The 20,670-nt window shown below is 48.0% G+C and overlaps 1 protein-coding gene across 1 annotated transcript in view; it reads right to left on the bottom strand.

The window, feature by feature from the left end:
• The window catches only part of CCND2 (cyclin D2), a 67,518-nt gene extending 50,630 nt beyond the window's left edge, over window positions 1–16,888 (bottom strand). The window contains exons 1-3 of the mRNA XM_068273775.1: window positions 16,433–16,888; window positions 11,774–12,060; window positions 7,172–7,284 (exon numbers count right to left, since the gene is read on the bottom strand). Coding sequence (XP_068129876.1) covers window positions 7,172–7,284; window positions 11,774–12,060; window positions 16,433–16,627 — 595 coding nt within the window. The 5' untranslated portion in view covers window positions 16,628–16,888. The remainder of the gene's footprint in view (window positions 1–7,171; window positions 7,285–11,773; window positions 12,061–16,432) is intronic.
• Window positions 16,889–20,670: the final 3,782 nt, after the last annotated feature.

Genomic DNA, 20,670 nt, shown 5'->3' with positions numbered 1-20,670 from the left:
TTTGATACCAAAAAAAAAAAAAAATAGCAGATTCTCCTTTTTTCCAAAAAGATAAACAGAGACAACAACAACAACAACAACATGCAAGATTGAAGGTATTGGCACCCAATCGGTCCACTAGATCCAAATTAAAGTACAACGGGCCATCTCATTATTAAATATCTGTTCAATTTAAAGTGAATGGGAACCGCATTTAAAAAAATGAGACAGATACTTACCCAAGGAGAGGGAAGGCTCTGGGTCCTATAGAGCCTTCCGGCCCCTCTCCTGGTCCCCTCGGTCCAGTGCTGGCTCGCCCGGTAGCAGTAGGTGACTAATTTAGTCAAATACTGCTTTACCCGGCCGTAGGAGGCTTCAGAAGTCTTCAGGGAGCCCGAATGAGCACGCTCTCTTGCACGCTCACGCCTGTGCAGTATGGAGCCGCACGTCTTCAGGAGGACACGCCTCCCGGAGACTTCCAAATACCCTTTCGGCGGGGGTTTGAAACGGGGGGGGGGGGGGGGGGGGGAGCCAGCACAGGATAGAGAGGGGAGGAGCCAGCACAGGATAGAGAGCACCGAGAGAGGGAACGGAAGGCTCTATACAACCCAGAGCCTTCCCCCTCCTTAGGTAAGTATTTGCTTCTTTTTTTTTTAAATGCGGATCCCATTCACTTTAAGAATTGCAATCAATCTTTCTGACTGATTGCAACATTTCAAAAATATGACCAATGTACCACACACACACACACACTTGTTCAATTTATCCCCAATTATGATACAAATTTTTGGAAACTGAGAAAATTGCTAGGGTGTGTATATTAATAAATTGACAATCTAACACACACCATACAATCTTTAGAAAATTTGAAGAAAAATTTCCAGCATTCTGGATCAATAGTAGAAAAAAAAAAATGGGAAATCCGATCTGATTTTCCAGTCGAATGAAAAAAAAAATGCTTTAGATTTTTATGGGAGATCCGATAATATTTATTGAATTGCCGTAAAATGGGATAATTTTATTGTATCGTGTGTGTCCACCTTAAGGTAGGCGCAGAATGCCTCCGCGCAGGGCAAAAAAATAACAGCATTAACCTGGATCTGAACTCAGAACTTCCTATCTTCTTTAACCCCCTTGCCGGTTATCCCGAGCTCAGCTCGGGGTAACCTGCGCAGGAGGATTTCTCAGGCCCCGCTGGGCCGATTCCTATGAAATAAAAAGGAGCACACGCAGCCGGCACTTTGCCAGCCGCGTGTGCTACCTGATCGCCGCCGCAGCGCGGCGATCCGCCGTGTGCAGCGGCGAAAGAGGGTCCCCCCAGCCGCCCGAGCCCAGCGCAGCCGGAACAAACAGTTCCGGCCAGCGCTAAGGGCTGGATCGGAGGCGGCAGACGTCAGGACGTCGGCTGACGTCCATGACGTCACTCCGCTCGTCGCCATGGCGACGAGGAAAGCGAAACAAGGAAGGCCGCTCATTGCGGCCTTCCTTGTGCGGAAACGGAGCGCCCTCTAGTGGGCTTTCATGCAGCCAACTTTCAGTTGGCTGCATGAAATAGTTTTTTTTTTATTAAAAAAAAACCCTCCCGCAGCCTCCCTGGCGATTTTAATAGAACGCCAGGGAGGTTAAAAGATAAGTAACAGCATAATAACTTTTAAAGAAAAACATATCTGTTACAGCTGACACAAATCCTGCAATAAAACTGCAGTGTGTCTACTTCCTGCTGTCATGGAAGCAGACATAGGGTTAACACCCTGTATTTACCAATTAGCCGCTCTGCCAAGGCATCCAGCTGACAGTTGAGAGGTCAAATTACGGTGGTGATTATTTACAGGTGAGGTGGAATTAGACTAGGCTAAACTCTCTAAATACATACAGGGTGCATTTCTCTATTTTTTCCTCTGTCCTGTGTAAGAGTTCAGGTCCACTTTAATAGACCATGTGACAGATGTCACCCAAACGTCTCCCCTCATACCAGGTTATAGTCACCCCCACACACCTCTGTTTCCAGGGACTGGGACCTTGTTGGGAATCGGGATACAGACAGCAATAAAAGCCTGACAGATTCAGCCACTCCTCCAACTTCCTCAAATGGTTTCATAGCCGTCTGTTGCACTGGGAAACATTTCTGATTATTATTATTACATTTATAAAGAGCCAACATATTACGCAGCGCTGGACAATTAATACATACAGTGATACAAGGATGACAGACATAACAAGGTTATACAACATAGGACAAAACTATACCAGGAAAACAGGGTACGAGATGCATGATCATGTGATTTGGGCTGGTTAGGTAGTAAAGATGGCTCGAACCTCTGATTTTCGGTTTGCGAACCTGCAAACATTTCGAAACGCAATAGACTTCAATGGGCAGGCGAACTTGAAAAACTACACTGTTTCTGGCCACTAAAATGATGGAAAAGATGTTTCAAGGGGTCTAACACCTGGAGGGGGCATGGCGGAGTGGGATACACGCCCAAAGTCCCGGGGGGAAAATTCTGGATGTGACGCACAGCAGGGTTATAATCCCTAAAGGGCAGAAATCACATTGCATTGCTAAATTGGAGGCATAAAGTGCTTTCAAACGTCTTGCATGTGTATACATCAATCAGGGAGTGTAATTAGAGTACTGCTTCACACTGACACACCAAACTCACCGTGTAACGCACCGCAAACAGCTGTTTGTGTAGTGACGGCCGTGCTGGACTGGTGCGCACCATGGCGAGAGTGCAGGCGATGGCGGTTTTCAAACACATATGGTCGGGCTGAGGAAGCTGAATGACAGAACAACTGTCCACAATGAAGCAACGACTTTATTATCTTGGGTCAGGTGTGCCCCCCAACACACTAATGTAGCCGGTCATTGCTTCATTGTGATACGCAAGCCCCTTCACCGCGGCAAGGTAATGATCACGAAGGGGAATTGACACATGTACATGCCTTTTGTTTTGTTGCTGCAGCCGCACTGCAGCCAGAAACATTAGGCATGTACACACATCAGAAAAATTATTATTATGTTTGCAGCAGCGGCCATAAAAATTCTGGAATCCGCCTGGAGTCCTGGACCCTGTTGGTGGTGGTGGTGGAGAAGGCAGTCAAGCGGCCTGCAGGCAGAGATGCTGTGTGGGGACTGACTTAGTCTTGAGGCAGGCAGTAGCCCTCTGGGATCCATGCCTCATTCATTTTGATAAAGGTGAGGTACTGAACACTTTTTTGACCTGACTGCTGGTGGTATAATACAATGTGCAGTTACACAGGTGCAGTGAAAAGGTATTCACTGACTGCCGCTATAATACAATTGTGCAGTCACACAGGTGCATTGAAAAGGTATGCAGTGACTACTGGTATAAAATGTGCAGTCACACAGGTGCAGGGAAAAAAGGTATGCACTGACTGCTGCTATAATACAATTGTGCAGTCACACAGGTGCAGTGAAAAGGTATGCACTGACTGGTGGTGGAATTGTATAATACAAAGTGCAGTCACACAGAGGCAGTGAAAGGTATGCACTGAATGTGCTGGGCCTGGCACAGTACAGCAATTAGCAAGGGCCAGCTGTGACAGACAGGGCTGTATATGCAGTGTCAGTGGCACACACACACACACACACACAAAGAACATTAGCTCTTAAAAGAGCGGTTTGGGGTGCTTTTCATATATCAGCAAGAAGCAAGCTAACAGACCTCCTAACTATCGCTTTCCCTATCTCTCTCCCTTCTCTCACTAATACAGCAGCACACAGAGTGAGAACATGGCCGACGCTGCTGCCTTTTATAAAGGGGGGGGCTCCAGGAGAGAGTGCAGCCTGATTGGCTGCCATGTGTTTGCTGACTGATGTAGAGGGTCAAAGTTTAGCCCAATGATGTAGTATAGGGGACGGGTCGAACTCGCTAAGTGTTCGCGGTTCACCGCAAACTCGAACCAGCTAAGTTTGCGTGAACAAGTTCCCCGGCGAATCGTAATAGTAATACAAGTACAGCGCAGACATAGGAAAGGAGCACACGACCATGTAGAATACACTAGGGAAGGGAGAGGGTACAGGATACATGATCATGTGATTTGGGCTGGTTAGGTAGGTCCAGTAATACAAGTACAGGCTGTCATAGGAAAGGAGCAAACGATCATGTAGAATACACTAGGGAAGGGAGAGGGTACAAGATACATGATCATGTGATTTGGGCTGGTCAGGTAGGTCCAGTAATACAAGTATGAGGCAGTCATAGGAAAGGAGCACACACTCATGTAGAATACACTAGGGAAGGGATAGGGTACAAGAGACATGATCATGTGATTTGGGCTGGTTAGGTAGGCCCAGTAATACAAGTACGAGGTGGTCATAGGAAAGGAGCACATGATCATGTAGAATACACTAGGGAAGGGAGAGGGTACAAGATACATGATCATGTGATTTGGGATGGTCAGGTAGGTCCAGTAATACAAGTACGAGGCGGTCATAGGAAAGGAGCACACCATCATGTAGAATACACTAGGGAAGGGAGAGGGTACAAGATACATGATCATGTGATTTGGGATGGTCAGGTAGGTCCAGTAATACAAGTATGAGGCAGTCATAGGAAAGGAGCACACACTCATGTAGAATACACTAGGGAACGGAGAGGGTACAAGATACATGATCATGTGATTTGGGCTGGTTAGGTAGCCCCAGTAATACAAGTACGAGGTGGTCATAGGAAAGGAGCACATGATCATGTAGAATACACTAGGGAAGGGAGAGGGTACAAGATACATGATCATGTGATTTGGGATGGTCAGGTAGGTCCAGTAATACAAGTACGAGGCAGCAGCAGGCTTGCTCAAATCCGAATTCAGGAGATACCCGGATAGTTCTATCCGGATATCTCCCAGTAAAGCTGTGCGGGGGGAGGGGCGGAGGGGGGTCAATCTTACCTGTATGACCTCTTCTTCGGTCAGTCCCTGGCGCCTCCCAGATGCGCTCCAAGTGCCGCATTCGCCGGTCATGTGACTACAAACACTTCCTCCTTCAACCCGGTACAAGAGACATGATCATGTGATTTGGGCTGGTTAGGTAGGTCCAGTAATACAAGTATGAGGCTGTCATAGGAAAGGAGCACATGATCATGTATAATACACTAGGGAATGGAGGACCCTGCCAAAGGCTTATAATGTAAGGGGAGCGGAGGTGGACACTCTAGGTAGGGCTGTAGAACAAATATTCAGTACAAAGATACTGTGTTGAAGGGGGTGGGTAGGCTATCCTGAAGAGGTGGGTTGTGAGGGCTTGCTTGAATGTGTTGAAGGAGGGGGAGAAACTCATGGGCGGTGGAAGAGAGTTCCACAGGGTGGGGGCAGCTCTTGAGAAATCCTGCAGGCGCGCATGAGAGTGGGAAATGCGTGAGGCACTGAGACGAAGGTCATTGGAGGACTGGAGGGGAAAGCTTGGTTTATACCTGTGAACAACCTCCGAGATTTAGGTAGGGCAGGTTTTGTGCACAGATTTATAGGCCAGGCATAGTATCTTGAAACTTCTCCTGAATTGTATAGGGAGTAGAGAGCCAGTGCAGGGATTTACAGAGGGGAGATGTGGATGCAGAGCAGTGAGAAGGATGGATGAGTCTGGCAGCTGCATTGATGACTGATTGATGGGGGGCAATGTGGTTCCAGGGGAGGCCAGACAGGAGGGCATTGCAATAGTCAAGGTGGGAGATGATGAGGGCATGGATGAGCAGCTTGGTCGTGTCAGGGAGGAGCGGATCCTGGCGATATTATGGAAGGTGTAGATTGGAGGCTCTGGTGACATTTTAGATGTGGGGGGATGAAGGAAAAGGTCAGAGTGACACCCAGACAAAGGGCCCCGAGAGGAAGGGCGAATAGTCGAGTTATCAACTGTGAGGTGGAAATCCCGGAGGGGTGCAGCAGAAGGGGGTGGAAATACAGCTTACTTCCTGTTTAAAGGCGGCCAAACACTTAGGCCTTGTTCACGTTATAAATCGCAAGGGCTGAGCAATTTATGGAGCGATTTTGAAAGCGCTTTTCTAAGCGCTTTTGTGTAGGTTTTTTTTTTTCCCACTTCCTGACGTCAGTATGTATTTATTCATTAAAAGCGCTTGGAAAATCGATTTTCAAAGCGTTTTTGCATGTGCTTAACGATTTCCCTATACCTTCTATTGAATCGCAAATGCTCAGGAAATGGTGCAGGAGCCGTGTTTGCGATAGGATAGAAAGCTTATAACTTATGTGAGAACACTCCCATAAGCAGCCTTACCCCCAAGGGCGCAAGTTGGGGGGGGGGGGTCAGGCAGTCGGATCCCCAGTTCTGCGTGCTGGGCTGTGTGTCCCCATGGTGACCAGATGTCCCCTCTGTAGCTGGCAGCCTTCACTCCCCTTCCAGGCTCCAGTGATGAGCCGCAGCGGACCCCTCTCCTCCGGCCGGCAACTCTGCTCCTACTGCTGCTCAGTTCTGGGTCTCGGCTTGATGACGTCATCAAGCCGGGACCCAGCGCTGACGTCAGAGAGAGCAGAGAGGCCGGCCAGAGCGGAGGGGAGCGCCGATCATCGCGGGAATGGCAGGGAGGTGAGTGGATCCTCTTCTTTCCCCCCTACCACCGCAGCTGTTACTGGTGATCACTACGATACGCTGGCGATCGTAGTGATCAGTGATCACGAGATCAGCAGCCATACGCGATGGTTTCTGATCACTGAGGGGAGATGTCAGCTGTCATATGACAGCTTAATCTCCCCTCTCGGGTGCGCACGATTGCATCAGGGAGCGGCAACAGCAGGTGGCGTAGATCCTACACCGGATCAGGTTAGAACAGCCACAAGTGTGGCGTAGGATCTAATGCAGGCAAATCCCTCCCTGATCGAATCTGTCCAGAGAGGGATCTATTGTTGCTGTACAGACTGGTTATAAACTCCCACCTTCCTGCAGGAGTAATAAGCTGCACAAAGAAGGAGCCGGGGCTCAATTTACTCACCTGCACTAATGAACTAACTGGAAGCACACCTTGGCACTCCCATGTGGCAAGGCTCTGGTAGAAACACTACGGAATGAATGTATTTTATATTCCCATAAAGCAAGCGGAAATCAGGGTTTCCGTTCATCCTGGCGCTGGACTCAACTGCATAGACTGCCATTTTTTCTCAAGAAGGTGGTGCTTCCCTTTAATTAAGGAGCCATTAATTAGTGGCTTTGATTTGCTAACCTGACTTCCACTTCCAGGAAATGAAGATCTGGGTGTTAGGAGAATGGTGTCACTGGTGTAGTACTGCTGCTTCTTTCGGTGGCTGATGGGATCAGTAAGGAAGCATCTTAAAGGACACCTGAAGAGAGAGGTATATGGAGGCTGCCATATTTATTTTCCCTTTAAACAATACCAGTTACCTGGCAGTCCTGCTGATCTCTCGGGCATTAGAAGTGTGTGTCAAAAACGTGAAATGAACTTGCAGCTAATCCAGACAGACTTCAGTCAGACTCATCTGATCTGCATGCTTCTTCAGGGGCTAAAAGCATTAGAGGCCTAGGATCATGTATATACTGCAGATACTGAATATTAGCACACACTGTAGCTAGTTTACTATCAAAACAGGGGCAGAGTAACAGCTTATACTGTACATACTGAAGGTAGCAGAGATCAGCACACACTGTAGCTAGTTTACCATCAAAACAGGGGCAGAGTAACAGCTTATACTGTATATACTGGAAGTAGCAGAGATCAGCACACACTGCAGCTAGTTTACTATTAGTACAGTCACAGAGTAACACCTTATACTGTACATACTGGAACTAGCAGAGATCAGCACACACGGCAGCTAATTTACCATCAGTACAGACACAGAGTAACAGCTTATACTGTACATACTGGGGGTAGCAGAGATCAGCACAACCTGCAGCTAGTTTCCCATCAGTGCAGACACAGTAACAGCTTATACTAGAGGCAGCAGAGATCAGCACACACTGCAGCTAGTTTACTATCAGTACAGGCACAGAGTAACAGCTTATACTGTACACACTGGGGGTAGCAGAGATCAGCACACACTGCAGCTAATTTACCATCAGTACAGACACAGAGTAACAGCTTATACTGTACATACTGGAGGTAGCAGAGAGCAGCACATGCTGCAGCTAGTTTACTATCAGTACAGGCACAGATTAACACCTTATACTGTACATACTGGAGGTAGCGGAGATCACCACACACTGCAGCTAGTTTACTATCAGTGCAGACACAGAGTAAAAACAGCTTATACTGTACATACTGGAGGTAGCAGAGAGCAGCACAACCTGCAGCTAGTTTACTATCAGTACAGACACAGAGTAACAGCTTATACTGTACATACTGGAGGTAGCAGGGATCAGCACACACTGCAGCTAGTTTACTATCAGTACAGGCACAGAGTAGCAGCTTATACTATACATACTGGAGGCAGCAGAGATCAGCACTTACTGTAGCTAGTTTACTATCAGTACAGGAACAGAGTAGAAGCTTATACCATACATACTGGAGGCAGCAGAGATCAGCACACACTGTAGCTAGTTTACTATCAGTACAGGAACAGAGTAGAAGCTTATACCATACATACTGGAGGCAGCAGAGATCAGCACACACTGTAGCTAGTTTACTATCAGTACAGGAACAGAGTAGAAGCTTATAATATACATACTGGAGGTAGAGATCAGCACATGCTGCAGCTAATTTACTATCAGTACAGGCACAGAGTAACAGCTTATAGGCCTAGTGCACACCAGAGCGGTTCGGCAGCGTTTTTCGATCCGCTTGCGGATGTGGAAACGCTTGGGTAATGTATTTCAATGGGCTGGTGCACACCAGAGCGGGAGGCGTTTTGCAGAAACGCATACTCCCGGGCTGCTGCAGATTTTGGATTGCGGAAGCGTTTCTGCCTCCAATGTAAAAGTATAGGAAAAACGCAAACTGCTCTGAAAAACGGCAGTTCAGAGCAGTTTTGCAGGCGTTTTTGTTACAGAAGCTGTTCAGTAACAGCTTTACTGTAACAATATATGAAATCTACTACTCCAAAAACGCTTCCCAAAAACGCAAAATGCTAGCTGAAACGCTACAGAAAAAAAAGGAAAAGCATTTCAAAATCTGCTAGCATTTTGTGGATCTGCTAGCGAGTTTTGGTGTGCACCAGGCCATACTGTACATACTGGAGGCAGCAGAGATCACCACACACTGCAGCTACTTTACTATCAGTACAGACACAGAGTAAGGCCTGGTGCACACCAAAAAACACTAGCAGATCCGCAGAATGCTAGCAGATTTTAAAAAGCTTTTTCTTCTTTTTCTGTAGCGTTTCAGCTAGCGTTTTGCGGTTTTGGGAAGCGTTTTTGGTGTAGTAGATTTCATGTATTGTTACAGTAAAGCTGTTACTGAACAGCTTCTGTAACAAAAAACGCCTGGCAAACCGCTCGGAAGTGCCGTTTTTCAGAGCGGTTTGCGTTTTTCCTATACTTAACATTGAGGCAGAAACGCCTCCGCAATCCAAAATCTGCAGCAGCCCGGGAGTATGCGTTTCTGCAAAATGCCTCCCGCTCTGGTGTGCACCAGCCCATTGAAATACATTACCCTAGCGGATCCGCACCCGCAAGCGGATCGCAAACCGCAGCCGAACCGCTCTGGTGTGCACTAGGCCTAACAGCTTATTCTGTACATACTGGAGGTAGCAGAGATCAGCACACACTGCAGCTAGTTTATTATCAGTACAGGCACAGAGTAACAGCTTATACTATACATACTGGAACTAGCAGAGATCAGCACACACTGCAGCTAATTTACCATCAGTACAGACACAGAGTATCAGCTTATACTGTACATACTGGAGGTAGCAGAGATCAGCACACACTGCAGCTAGTTTACTATCAGTGCAGACACAGTAACAGCTTATACTGTACATACTGGAGGCAGCAGAGATCAGAACACACTGCAGCTAGTTTACTATTAGTACAGGCACAGAGTAACAGCTTATAATGTACATACTGGAGGTAGCAGAGATCAGTACAACCTGACGCGCAGTATGACATTTCGGTAGTGTTGTAATCATATTGCAACACAACCAGCCCAGTGTGACCGTATCTACACTAGAAATACTTTTAAAGGGGACCTGAAGTGAGAGGAATACAGAAGCTGTCATCCTCATTCCCTTATAAACAATGCTAGTTGCCCGGCTGTCAGGCTGAGCTTTTGACTTTAGTCATGTCTGAGTCACAGCCCTGCAACAAGCATGCAGGCAGTGGAGTCACCCCAGAGTCACAGCATCTGATCTGCGTGCTCATTCCGGGGCAGGGATTTCTAGTATTAGAGGCGGAGCATGAGCAGTGAAGTCAGGCAACTGTTTATTAGAGAATGAAGATGGCGGCCTCCATATCCTTCTCACTTCAGCTTCCTGTTTAAACATACCGACAGTGGCCTCAAACTGGACAATAGTTTGGCTGCTACTTTTCTGGCATCACACCATCATAACTGACTAGTGGCTGAATCCATGCAGGGAAGGATGCAGGCTGCAATGCAGTAGCAATCACATTTGGCCAAAGAAACAGGTTATTAAAGCGGATCGGAGATGAAAAACTAACTATAACAAGCAACTTGTCTATATATCTTATCTAAAGTTTAGATAGTTTACACAGCAATCCTAGCTGCAAACAGCTTCAACGGTTTATGATTATTTCTTCCTGTGACACAATGAGGGCAGCCACGTTCTGTTTGTCACATTACACACAGGCAAGCTGCTCTGCATCTCCAGCCCTCAGCCTGTGAAAACTTCACTCCCCTCTCCAACTCCCTCCTCCCCTCTGCCTCTGAAATCTCTGGCTAGTAACACCTCCTCCTCCTGCCCAGACTGAGCTCCCATAAGCCCTTGCTACTAAGGCTCAAAGTGCCAAGGCTCTCTGGAGAAGCTGTGGGCGTGGCTTGTTTAGTTTAAAGGAAATAGAGTATTAAAACAACACAAAACAAGTATTTGGCTTGAGTCATGCCCTATATATGAAAGGAACACAATCATGCAATGAGTAAAAGTTTATCTCGGATCCACTTTTAGGTTAGTGCTTTGTTTCCATACTAGGTCTATAGATTATTTGTCATCCCTATTGCTATTTGCTGGGATAAGGCCTTATTCAATTCAAGTTTTCTCCTAGGAGATCATTTTTCATTTTTTGTTTAAAACAACTTTTCAGCTCTCTGCAACTGAAAAGTACCAAAAAGTATTTGGAAAAGTACTGCCAAAATTATTCGGAGTATTTTCTTGCTTGCTGGTGGCTTTCAATTGATAAGGAGTTAAAATATCGCCTAGGAGAAACCGCAGGAGAAAGGGTCCTTACATCACAATTACCATGACTCAAATAATTAATTAATAACGCAGTTCATTCAGTGTTTGGACTTGTGCCATAAAATCACGGCCACTAGGTGGCAGAAGACACCAGCAAAGCACGAGAGGAAACCAGCTACATAGCAAACAAAAAAAAAATCACCTCTAAGCCATATCTATATAAACACATACATAAAAGTGTTTAGAAATCTTATAAACAATCTAGAATGATAGAGTCATTGAACATAAAAGTGGACTGTGCTAAAAGTGTATATGTACGTATAATAATAATAATAATAATAATAATAATAATATCAACATGTATAAATACATACCTAAAATGTACATACATGCCTCCTGCTAAAATAATAAAAAAAATGATAACCCCAAGTAAACTGTGGCATAACAAAAAGAAAAAAAAACTGCTTAATTTAAAGGGCTGTCCCTGGGAAAAGAGGGCTGACCTAGAAAGTAAAAACATAAATTTTACCTTTCCCAAGTGGTAGGGCAAAAATAAAAAAAAAATAAAAAATAAAAAAGTGTGTAAGTGTGTTTAATTACCAGCAGCTCTTGGGGTTTGATGGAATTGTCAGTATATATGCAGAGTTTCTCTGCAGTCAATGGGATAGTCTCTTTGAGTTTGGAGGCCAGGAACATGCAGACCGCCCCCAGGAGCTGCAGATGGCACTTTCTGGTGGGAATCACAGCTAAAAATCTATCCAGATAGTTCATGGCCAAGGGGAACACTTCTTCTTCACACTTCTGCTCCTCACAGACCTGAGGAATGGGAAAGAAATGGACAGAGGGGGGCGGGGCAGGAGAGAGGGATGGGGCGGGGTCACAAGAAAGGCAAAGGGGGAAAAAAAGGTACAGAAAGCAGTGAGAGAAACACGAGGAGTGAGAAAGTGCAAACAAATTACATATAATAAAAAAGAAATGCAAAAAAATGGTGCAAAAGGGGGGGGGGGGGGGGGGGGAAATCAAACAGAATAAAGAGGCAGCAGGCAAGAGTGACAGAGGTAAAAAAAAAAAAAATGGAATAAAGAAACAAGTTGTGTGGAGGCAGAAAATAATAATAATTAATAATAATAATAAAAAATTAAAATAGGCAGCTCAGATGAAAGGTGTAACAGCAAGTAAGACAGCACGTTCATAAAAAATAGCAAAAGAAAAAGAAATGTGCGAGGACAATATGGAGGCGAGGATACAACAGAAGAAATGTGCAGATCCATGAATAAAAAAGTTCATTTTAATGGGAAAGGTTAAGAAAGAGGTTTAAAAAATAAGACAAATAAAAAAAGAGAGGTAAGGAACGTAAAACAACAATAAAAAAAAGTTTATAGATAAGGAATAAAGAATATTAATTAAGAAAATGGACAGTCATGCAGGTGAAAAAAAGACAGCATGGAGTGGGGGGGAGGGAGCGAAAATAACATAAAAAGAAATATAAAAAGTGATCAAAGTCAATGAAAGTGGCCAGAGAGGAAACATGTGGCAGAGGTGGGGAAAAGTAACATAAAGAGTATAAAATACAAAAGTAATATATGCAGGAAGGAACAAAGAACATGGAGCAAGAGAGGAGAGGAGAGGCAGGCATGGTGCAGGGGGGGGAGGAGAGGGGAAAACAGAATATAAAGTTATATATAAAAAGCAGAATAAAGAGGATGAAGTATAACATCGTGCAGGTAAAGGGGGGCAGACAGCAAAGAAAGTAACAAATAGGGGGGAGAGGTATAAGGAAGGGGACACAAGGGAAGGATAAGGGGAGAGAGACAGGGAAGGGGACATCGTTAAATAATGCATTGATACACCTGATAAAAAAGCTTAATAATCAGTAAAAAGTACCCCAGAGGGCAGGTGACCCCCTGGCAGGGCTGCCTCTGATCCCTGGGACCCCCTGAGCCCTGAGAATAGCCACCCACAGACCTACAGGCAGGTCACATTCCACCCCGAAGCCAGGGGACGAATTCTCACTCCGTCATTTTTTCAAAAAATATTTAAAAATACTTAAAAAATGCCCAGGCGCCCGCTTTTTGCGGGGAAAGGGAGATCGGACCCCCCTGCATCTTTCCCGACAATTGTGGGGGGCCAGGGAGCACGTTTTGGGGGGTAAAACCATCGAAGAAGGGGGTGTCAGGGGGCTCCAGGGCTTGCAAAGCATGGCTGCTGGGAGGAGGGGGTGGGGGGGGGGGAAGGGAAAAGGGCCAGAGCTGCTGGGAAATGGGGTGCTGCGTGGGGATCGCTAACTCACAAACATATAAAGAGGGGCTGCTTTTATTTTAGGGGGGGTCGGATGAGGGGGTTACAGCACGAGAACCCCCCACACCCCACAAACGCAGCTGAATGTCGGGGGCGCTGAGCTTCCACACACAGATCAGACCACATCATCAAAGCCAGCTCATTCACAGGGGACCCCCAGATTCACCAGGCGACCCCCCAAGTTACAGCAGGGGGGACCCCGACACCACATCTCCGCATTAACCCTTCTCAAGGCACGAGGCAGCTCTTTAAACGCAAAGAAACAACTGGGTCGATTTTTATTTAACTCTCTCTAGGAATAGGAGGGGGGTACCCCGATCCGACGCAGAGCACCTCGATCCGACGCGAGGCACCCCGATACTCCCAGGGGGAAGCATGACACATGCGTCGGATCCCCCCTGGAGGATCAGGATCAAGGCGTTAAAAGGTGAGATTAGTGAGGGAGCAGGTCCCCTCCCCTCTGCCCAGACCCCCAGGGGGTGACCACCAAGGAGCAGAGCTGGGGGGAGATCTCCGATGAGGGCACACACTGTGTCTGATCGTCCGCTGGACGGACCGCAGAGAGGACTGACCAACATGGCGCAAGCAGGGCATGCTAGCAGCCTGTCTGCATACGTGGGCACCCATAGAGGGGAACCTGCAGCCACCAAAAGAGGGGGACCCCCACCTCATTCATCCACCAGTCCAGAACCCCCCCCCCCAGGGACCACCTGCTGCCCCCCAGATCGCCCCCTTTCGCTCAATCCTCCCCAGAAAACTTCTCTCTCTTTATTTCTGCAACAAGTCGGGGCAAACTCAGCAACACGTGTCCAAGGATGTCCCCTCCTAACAGAGTGCAGCTTATACAACAGCAACATAACAACAATCCCATAAACATCATAAACCGTCCACCTCCAGACATTACATGCAGCACGAGCCAGGGGGGCAGCAGGGGGTCTATGCCTCCCCCAAATCCACAAGTTTATCATCACTATACACAGAGATACATAGGGCAGGAGGCAGAATGAGGGGTACCCGGGCTGGGGGGATTCAATGGACAAATAATGCACGTGTAAGACTGAGGCCACCGAGCACAGGGGCCTTTCAGTCATTTCCTGTATTGAGTATATATATATATATATATATATATATATATATATATATCATAAAGAACTCTAGGATCTTGTGTTTGTTGAGGGATCAGGTTGGATCTCAGTCATATGCAGCATGGGGAGATGATAGAGACCAGTCCATAGTCCTACTGCCACCAACTGTGTCTATGCATACAGTGTACAGCCCTATACTGCCTGCAGCCTATGCACAGAGCTCTATATATATATATATAATGTCCAGCCTATGCACAGAGCTCTATATATATATATATAATGTCCAGCCTATGCACAGAGCTCTATATAATGTCCAGCCATGTCACAGAGCTCTTTCTAATGTCCAGCCTTGTCACAGAGCTCTATATATAATATCCAGCCTATGCACAGAGCTCTATATAATGTCCAGCCTTGTCACAGAGCTCTATATATAATATCCAGCCTATGCACAGAGCTCTATATAATGTCCAGCCTTGTCACAGAGCTCTATATATAATATCCAGCCTATGCACAGAGCTCTATATAATGTCCAGCCTTGTCACAGAGCTCTATATAATGTCCAGCCTTGTCACAGAGCTATATATATATATATATATATATATATATATATATATATATATATATATATATATATATATATATATATATATATATATAAAATGTCCTGCCTTGTCACAGAGCTCTATATATAATGTCCAGCCTTGTCACAGAGCTCTATATATAATGTCCAGCCTATGCACAGAGCTCTATATAATGTCCAGCCTTGTCACAGAGCTCTATATAATGGCCTGCCTTGTCACAGAGCCCTATATATAATGTCCAGCCTTGTCACAGAGCTCTATATATAATGTCCAGCCTTGTCACAGAGCTCTATATAATGTCCAGCCTTGTCACATAGCTCTATATATAATGTCCAGCCTTGTCACATAGCTCTATTTATAATGTCCTGCCTTGTCACAGAGCTCTATATATAATATCCAGCCTATGCACAGAGCTCTATATAATGTCCAGCCTATGCACAGAGCTCTGTATAATGTCCAGCCTTGTCACAGAGCTATATATAATGGCCTGCCTTGTCACAGAGCTCTATATATAATATCCAGCCTATGCACAGAGCTCTATATAATGTCCAGCCTATGCACAGAGCTCTGTATAATGTCCAGCCTTGTCACAGAGCTATATATAATGGCCTGCCTTGTCACAGATCCCTATATATAATGTTCAGCCTTGTCACAGAGCTCTATATAATGTCCAGCCTTGTCACAGAGCTCTATATAATGTCCAGCCTTGTCACAGAGCTCTATATAATGTCCAGCCTTGTCACAGAGCTCTATATATAATGTCCAGCCTTGTCACAGAGCTCTATATATAATATCCAGCCTATGCACAGAGCTCTATATATAATGTCCAGCCTTGTCACAGAGCCCTATATATAATGTCCAGCCTATACAGCCTATGCTCAGAGCACTATATATATATAACGTGCAGCCTATACAGCCTATGCTCAGAGCACTATATATATAACGTGCAGCCTATACAGCCTATGCACAGAGCCCTATATATAATGTCCAGCCTATACAGCCTATGCTCAGAGCCGTGGGTTTTGCAGCCAGCTCTATACATCTGCTCAGCTGAACAGAGATGGTTTAGGGTGATCAGACTGGACTTGGGGGAATCAGAGTTTTCGGGGTGATCATCATAGGGAATTTGGGTTGCTCCCTAGATAATTTGGGGTGATCTTAGAAGATGGGGGGGGGGGTGGAGAAAAGGGGGGGTCGCACTAAGAAGTGATCTAATCCACCCACCTCCAACATCCATGTGGCCACCATTCTGCGCATGAAGGGCTGGATGTCTTTCTGGACACACTTGAAGTAGGAGCACTGGGGCAGGTACCTCTCCTCCACGGTCAGCAGGTTGTGAAGGACCCGGTCGTTGAGCAGGAGCGTCGGGTCCGACTGAGCCCTGCGGACAGTGTCCACCTCACAGCAGAGCAGCTCCATATGCTGGCCGCCCTGGGAGACTGCCTGGCACTACTGGCTCCACTTCCAGGCTGCCAGGGGGGTGCTGGTGGTGTTGGGGGGCTCCAGGCACAGATTTTGGGGGGGCTCCTCTGTCTCCCCAGATAGCTGCCTGGCTGCAGGGTGACGCAGCTTGCTGTGAGCCTGGCCCAGGCAATGCTTGTTATTATGTAGAAAGAAGGAACAGCTGCCAGAGGAGGTTTTTTTTTTTTTTGGTAAGTTTTTTTTTCCTCCTCTCTCAAGTCCTGGAGGCCCCACAATAAGGTTGAGCAGGAAACTCATGACAGTTTTCCTCTCTCTCTATCGCCCGCCCCCTTCTGGCATAAAAAAGATGTAATTAAGTCACTGGAGGTGTGTGCTTGCTGCTGCTGCTGCTACAGCAGGAGGGGGAACTTAAAGGACACCCGAGGCGAAAATAAACTAATGGAATAAACGATTGTATCTATCTTCCGTCTCCTAAAGATGACTTTTTAAGATATTCCAGTTTTATTTTATGATTAAATCTACTTTTTTGAGTTTTAACTTTTTTCTTGTTTTTGCTCAATGACACATTCATTGAAGTATGCCAGAGCTAAAATTTATGAACTATTGTGCCTTTTTATCTCTTTCTTGCTCTCAGAAGTCATTTTCTGCTCGGAAAGTGTTTTATAGTTGGAATTTCTTATCAGTGAGGGTCACACTGTAGTCACTTCCTGTCTGAGTCAGGACTGACTTACATACCCGATATTTAACTCTTTCAGGCAGAGAAAGAAAAAAAAGAACACAGCCTAGTTATTTGTGTGCTAGGCACTGTACATACACATGTTTATCTCACCATGTCACATGTCACTTCGGGTATCTTTTAAAGAGACTCTGAAGCGAGAATAAATCTCGCTTCAGAGCTCATAGTTAGCAGGGGCATGTGTGCCCCTGCTAAACCGCCGCTATCCCGCCGCATAACGGGGGTCCCTTCACCCCCAAACCCCGCACTGCGACACTTGGTCGCAGACTTGGTCGCTCCTGGAGGCAGGGCTAACGGCTGCAGCCCTGCCTCTCAGCGCCGTCTATCAGCCGCGCATCGCCGCCTCTCCCCCGCCCCTCTCAGTGAAGGAAGACTGAGAGGGGCGGGGGAGAGGCGGAGATACGCGTCTGATAGACGCGCGTGGGGCAGGGCTGCGGCGGTTAGCCCTGCCCCAACCAAGAAGCGCTCCCCCGCTGCACTGAGGGGATTTGGGGGTGAAGGGACCCCCGTTAAGCCACAGGATAGCGGCGGCTTAGCAGAGGCACACCTGCCCCTGCTATCTAGGAGGTCTGAAGCGAGATTTATTCTCGCTTCAGACTCTCTTTAAAGTAGACACACACTATACAATAAAATGATCCGATTTTACAGCAATTCGATAAATATGATCGGATCTCCCGAAAAAAATTGAAGCTTTTTTTCATTCTACTGAAATATCTGATCGGATTTCCTGTTTTTTTCTCGATTGTTATCGATCCGGAATGCTGGAAATTTTTCTTCAATTTTTCTGAAGATTGTGTTAGATTGTCAATTTATTGATATACACACCCTAGCAATTTTCTCAGAGTTTCCAATCATTTTTATCATAATTGGGGAAAAATTGAACATATGTGTGTGGTACAGTGGTCAGATTTGTGAAATTTGTGTGTGTGGGGGGGGGGGGGGGGGGGGGGGCGGGGTCATGCCCACTGTGATCACGCTGAGAGCCCTGTTCTTCCTGGTCGACTCATGCTCAGGTGCTGACCCAGCGGCGCATGCGTCCTTGATTGCATGTCCACAGACAAGAGCGCCCTGTGCATTGACATCACCATTTACGTCATGCACATCGCACTCCCGGCCATGGGCACGCAAAACATATCAACCTGACCCCGGGTGGTGGTGCAGGACAGACATCTCCCCAGCTCCCCATTCAGTCTAGCACCCATCCCCAGCCAGTCTGGTACACACCCCTATCCCAAGCTCCCCAGCCAGCCTCTACCTATCCCAAGCTCCCCAGCCAGCCTCTACCTATCCCAAGCTCCCCAGCTCCTCAGCCAGCCTCTACCTATCCCAAGATCCCCAGCCAGCCTCTACCTATCCCAAGCTCCCCAGCCAGCCTGTACCTATCCCAAGCTCCCCAGCCAGCCTGTACCCATCCCAAGCTCCCCAGCCAGCCTCTACCTATCCCTAGCTCCCCAGCCAGCCTGTACCTATCCCTAGCTCCCCAGCCAGCCTCTACCTATCCCAAGCTCCGCAGCCAGCCTCTACCTATCCCTAGCTCCCCAGCCAGCCTCTACCTATCCCAAGCTCCCCAGCCAGCCTCTACCTATCCCAAGCTCCCCAGCCAGCCTCTACCTATCCCAAGCTCCCCAGCCAGCCTCTACCTATCCCAAGCTCCCCAGCTCCTCAGCCAGCCTCTACCTATCCCAAGCTCCCCAGCCAGCCTCTACCTATCCCAAGCTCCCCAGCCAGCCTCTACCTATCCCAAGCTCCCCAGCCACCCTCTACCTATCCCAAGCTCCCCAGCCAGCCTCTACCTATCCCAAGCTCCCCAGCCAGCCTCTACCTATCCCAAGCTCCCCATCCAGCCTCTACCTATCCCAAGCTCCCCAGCCAGCCTCTACCTATCCCAAGCTCCCCAGCCAGCCTGTACCTATCCCAAGCTCCCCAGCCAGCCTGTACCTATCCCTAGCTCCCCAGCCAGCCTCTACCTATCCCTAGCTCCCCAGCCAGCCTCTACCTATCCCAAGCTCCCAAGCCAGCCTGTATCTATCCCAAGCTCCCCAGACAGCCTGTATCTATCCCAAGCTCCCCAGACAGCCTGTATCTATCCCAAACTCCCCAGCCAGCCTCTACCTATCCCAAGCTCCCCAGCCAGCCTCTACCTATCCCAAGCTCCCCAGCCAGCCTCTACCTATCCCAAGCTCCCCAGCCAGCCTCTACCTATCCCAAGCTCCCCAGCCAGCCTCTACCTATCCCAAGCTCCCCAGCCAGCCTCTACCTATCCCTAGCTCCCCAGCCAGCCTCTACCTATCCCTAGCTCCCCAGCCAGCCTCTACCTATCCCAAGCTCCCCAGCCAGCCTCTACCTATCCCAAGCTCCCCAGCCAGCCTCTACCTATCTCAAGCTCCCCAGCCAGCCTCTACCTATCTCAAGCTCCCCAGCCAGCCTCTACCTATCCCCAGCCAGCCTCTACCTATCCCAAGCTCCCCAGCCAGCCTCTACCTATCTCAAGCTCCCCAGCCAGCCTCTACCTATCCCAAGCTCCTCAGCCAGCTTCTACCTATCCCCAGCCAGCCTCTACCTATCCCAAGCTCCCCAACCAGCCTCTACCTATCCCCAGCCAGCCTCTACCCATCCCAAGCTCCCCAGCCAGCCTCTACCTATCCCCAGCCAGCCGCTACCTATCCCAAGCTCCCCAGCCAGCCTCTACCTATCCCCAGCCAGCCTCTACCTATCCCAAGCTCCCGAGCCAGCCTCTACCCATCCCTAGCTCCCCAGCCAGCCTCTACCCATCCCTAGCTCCCCAGCCAGCCTCTACCTATCCCCAGCCAGCCTCTACCTACCTATCCCCAGCCAGCCTCTACCTATCCCAAGCTCCCGAGCCAGCCTCTACCCATCCCTAGCTCCCCAGCCAGCCTCTACCCATCCCAAGCTCCCCAGCCAGCCTCTACCTATCCCCAGCCAGCCGCTACCTATCCCAAGCTCCCCAGCCAGCCTCTACCTATCCCCAGCCAGCCTCTACCTATCCCAAGCTCCCGAGCCAGCCTCTACCCATCCCTAGCTCCCCAGCCAGCCTCTACCCATCCCAAGCTCCCCAGCCAGCCTCTACCTATCCCCAGCCAGCCGCTACCTATCCCAAGCTCCCCAACCAGCCTCTACCTATCCCCAGCCAGCCTCTACCTATCCCAAGCTCCCGAGCCAGCCTCTACCCATCCCTAGCTCCCCAGCCAGCCTCTACCTATCCCAAGCTCCCCAGCCAGCCTCTACCTATCCCCAGCCAGCCTCTACCTATCCCAAGCTCCCGAGCCAGCCTCTACCTATCCCA

Source organism: Hyperolius riggenbachi, chromosome 3 (assembly GCF_040937935.1).
Source record: "Hyperolius riggenbachi isolate aHypRig1 chromosome 3, aHypRig1.pri, whole genome shotgun sequence".
In the NCBI taxonomy this organism is placed as follows: domain Eukaryota; kingdom Metazoa; phylum Chordata; class Amphibia; order Anura; family Hyperoliidae; genus Hyperolius; species Hyperolius riggenbachi.
The sequence above is the reverse complement of the archived record's forward strand: the minus strand, read 5'-3'. Positions and strand labels throughout refer to the sequence as shown.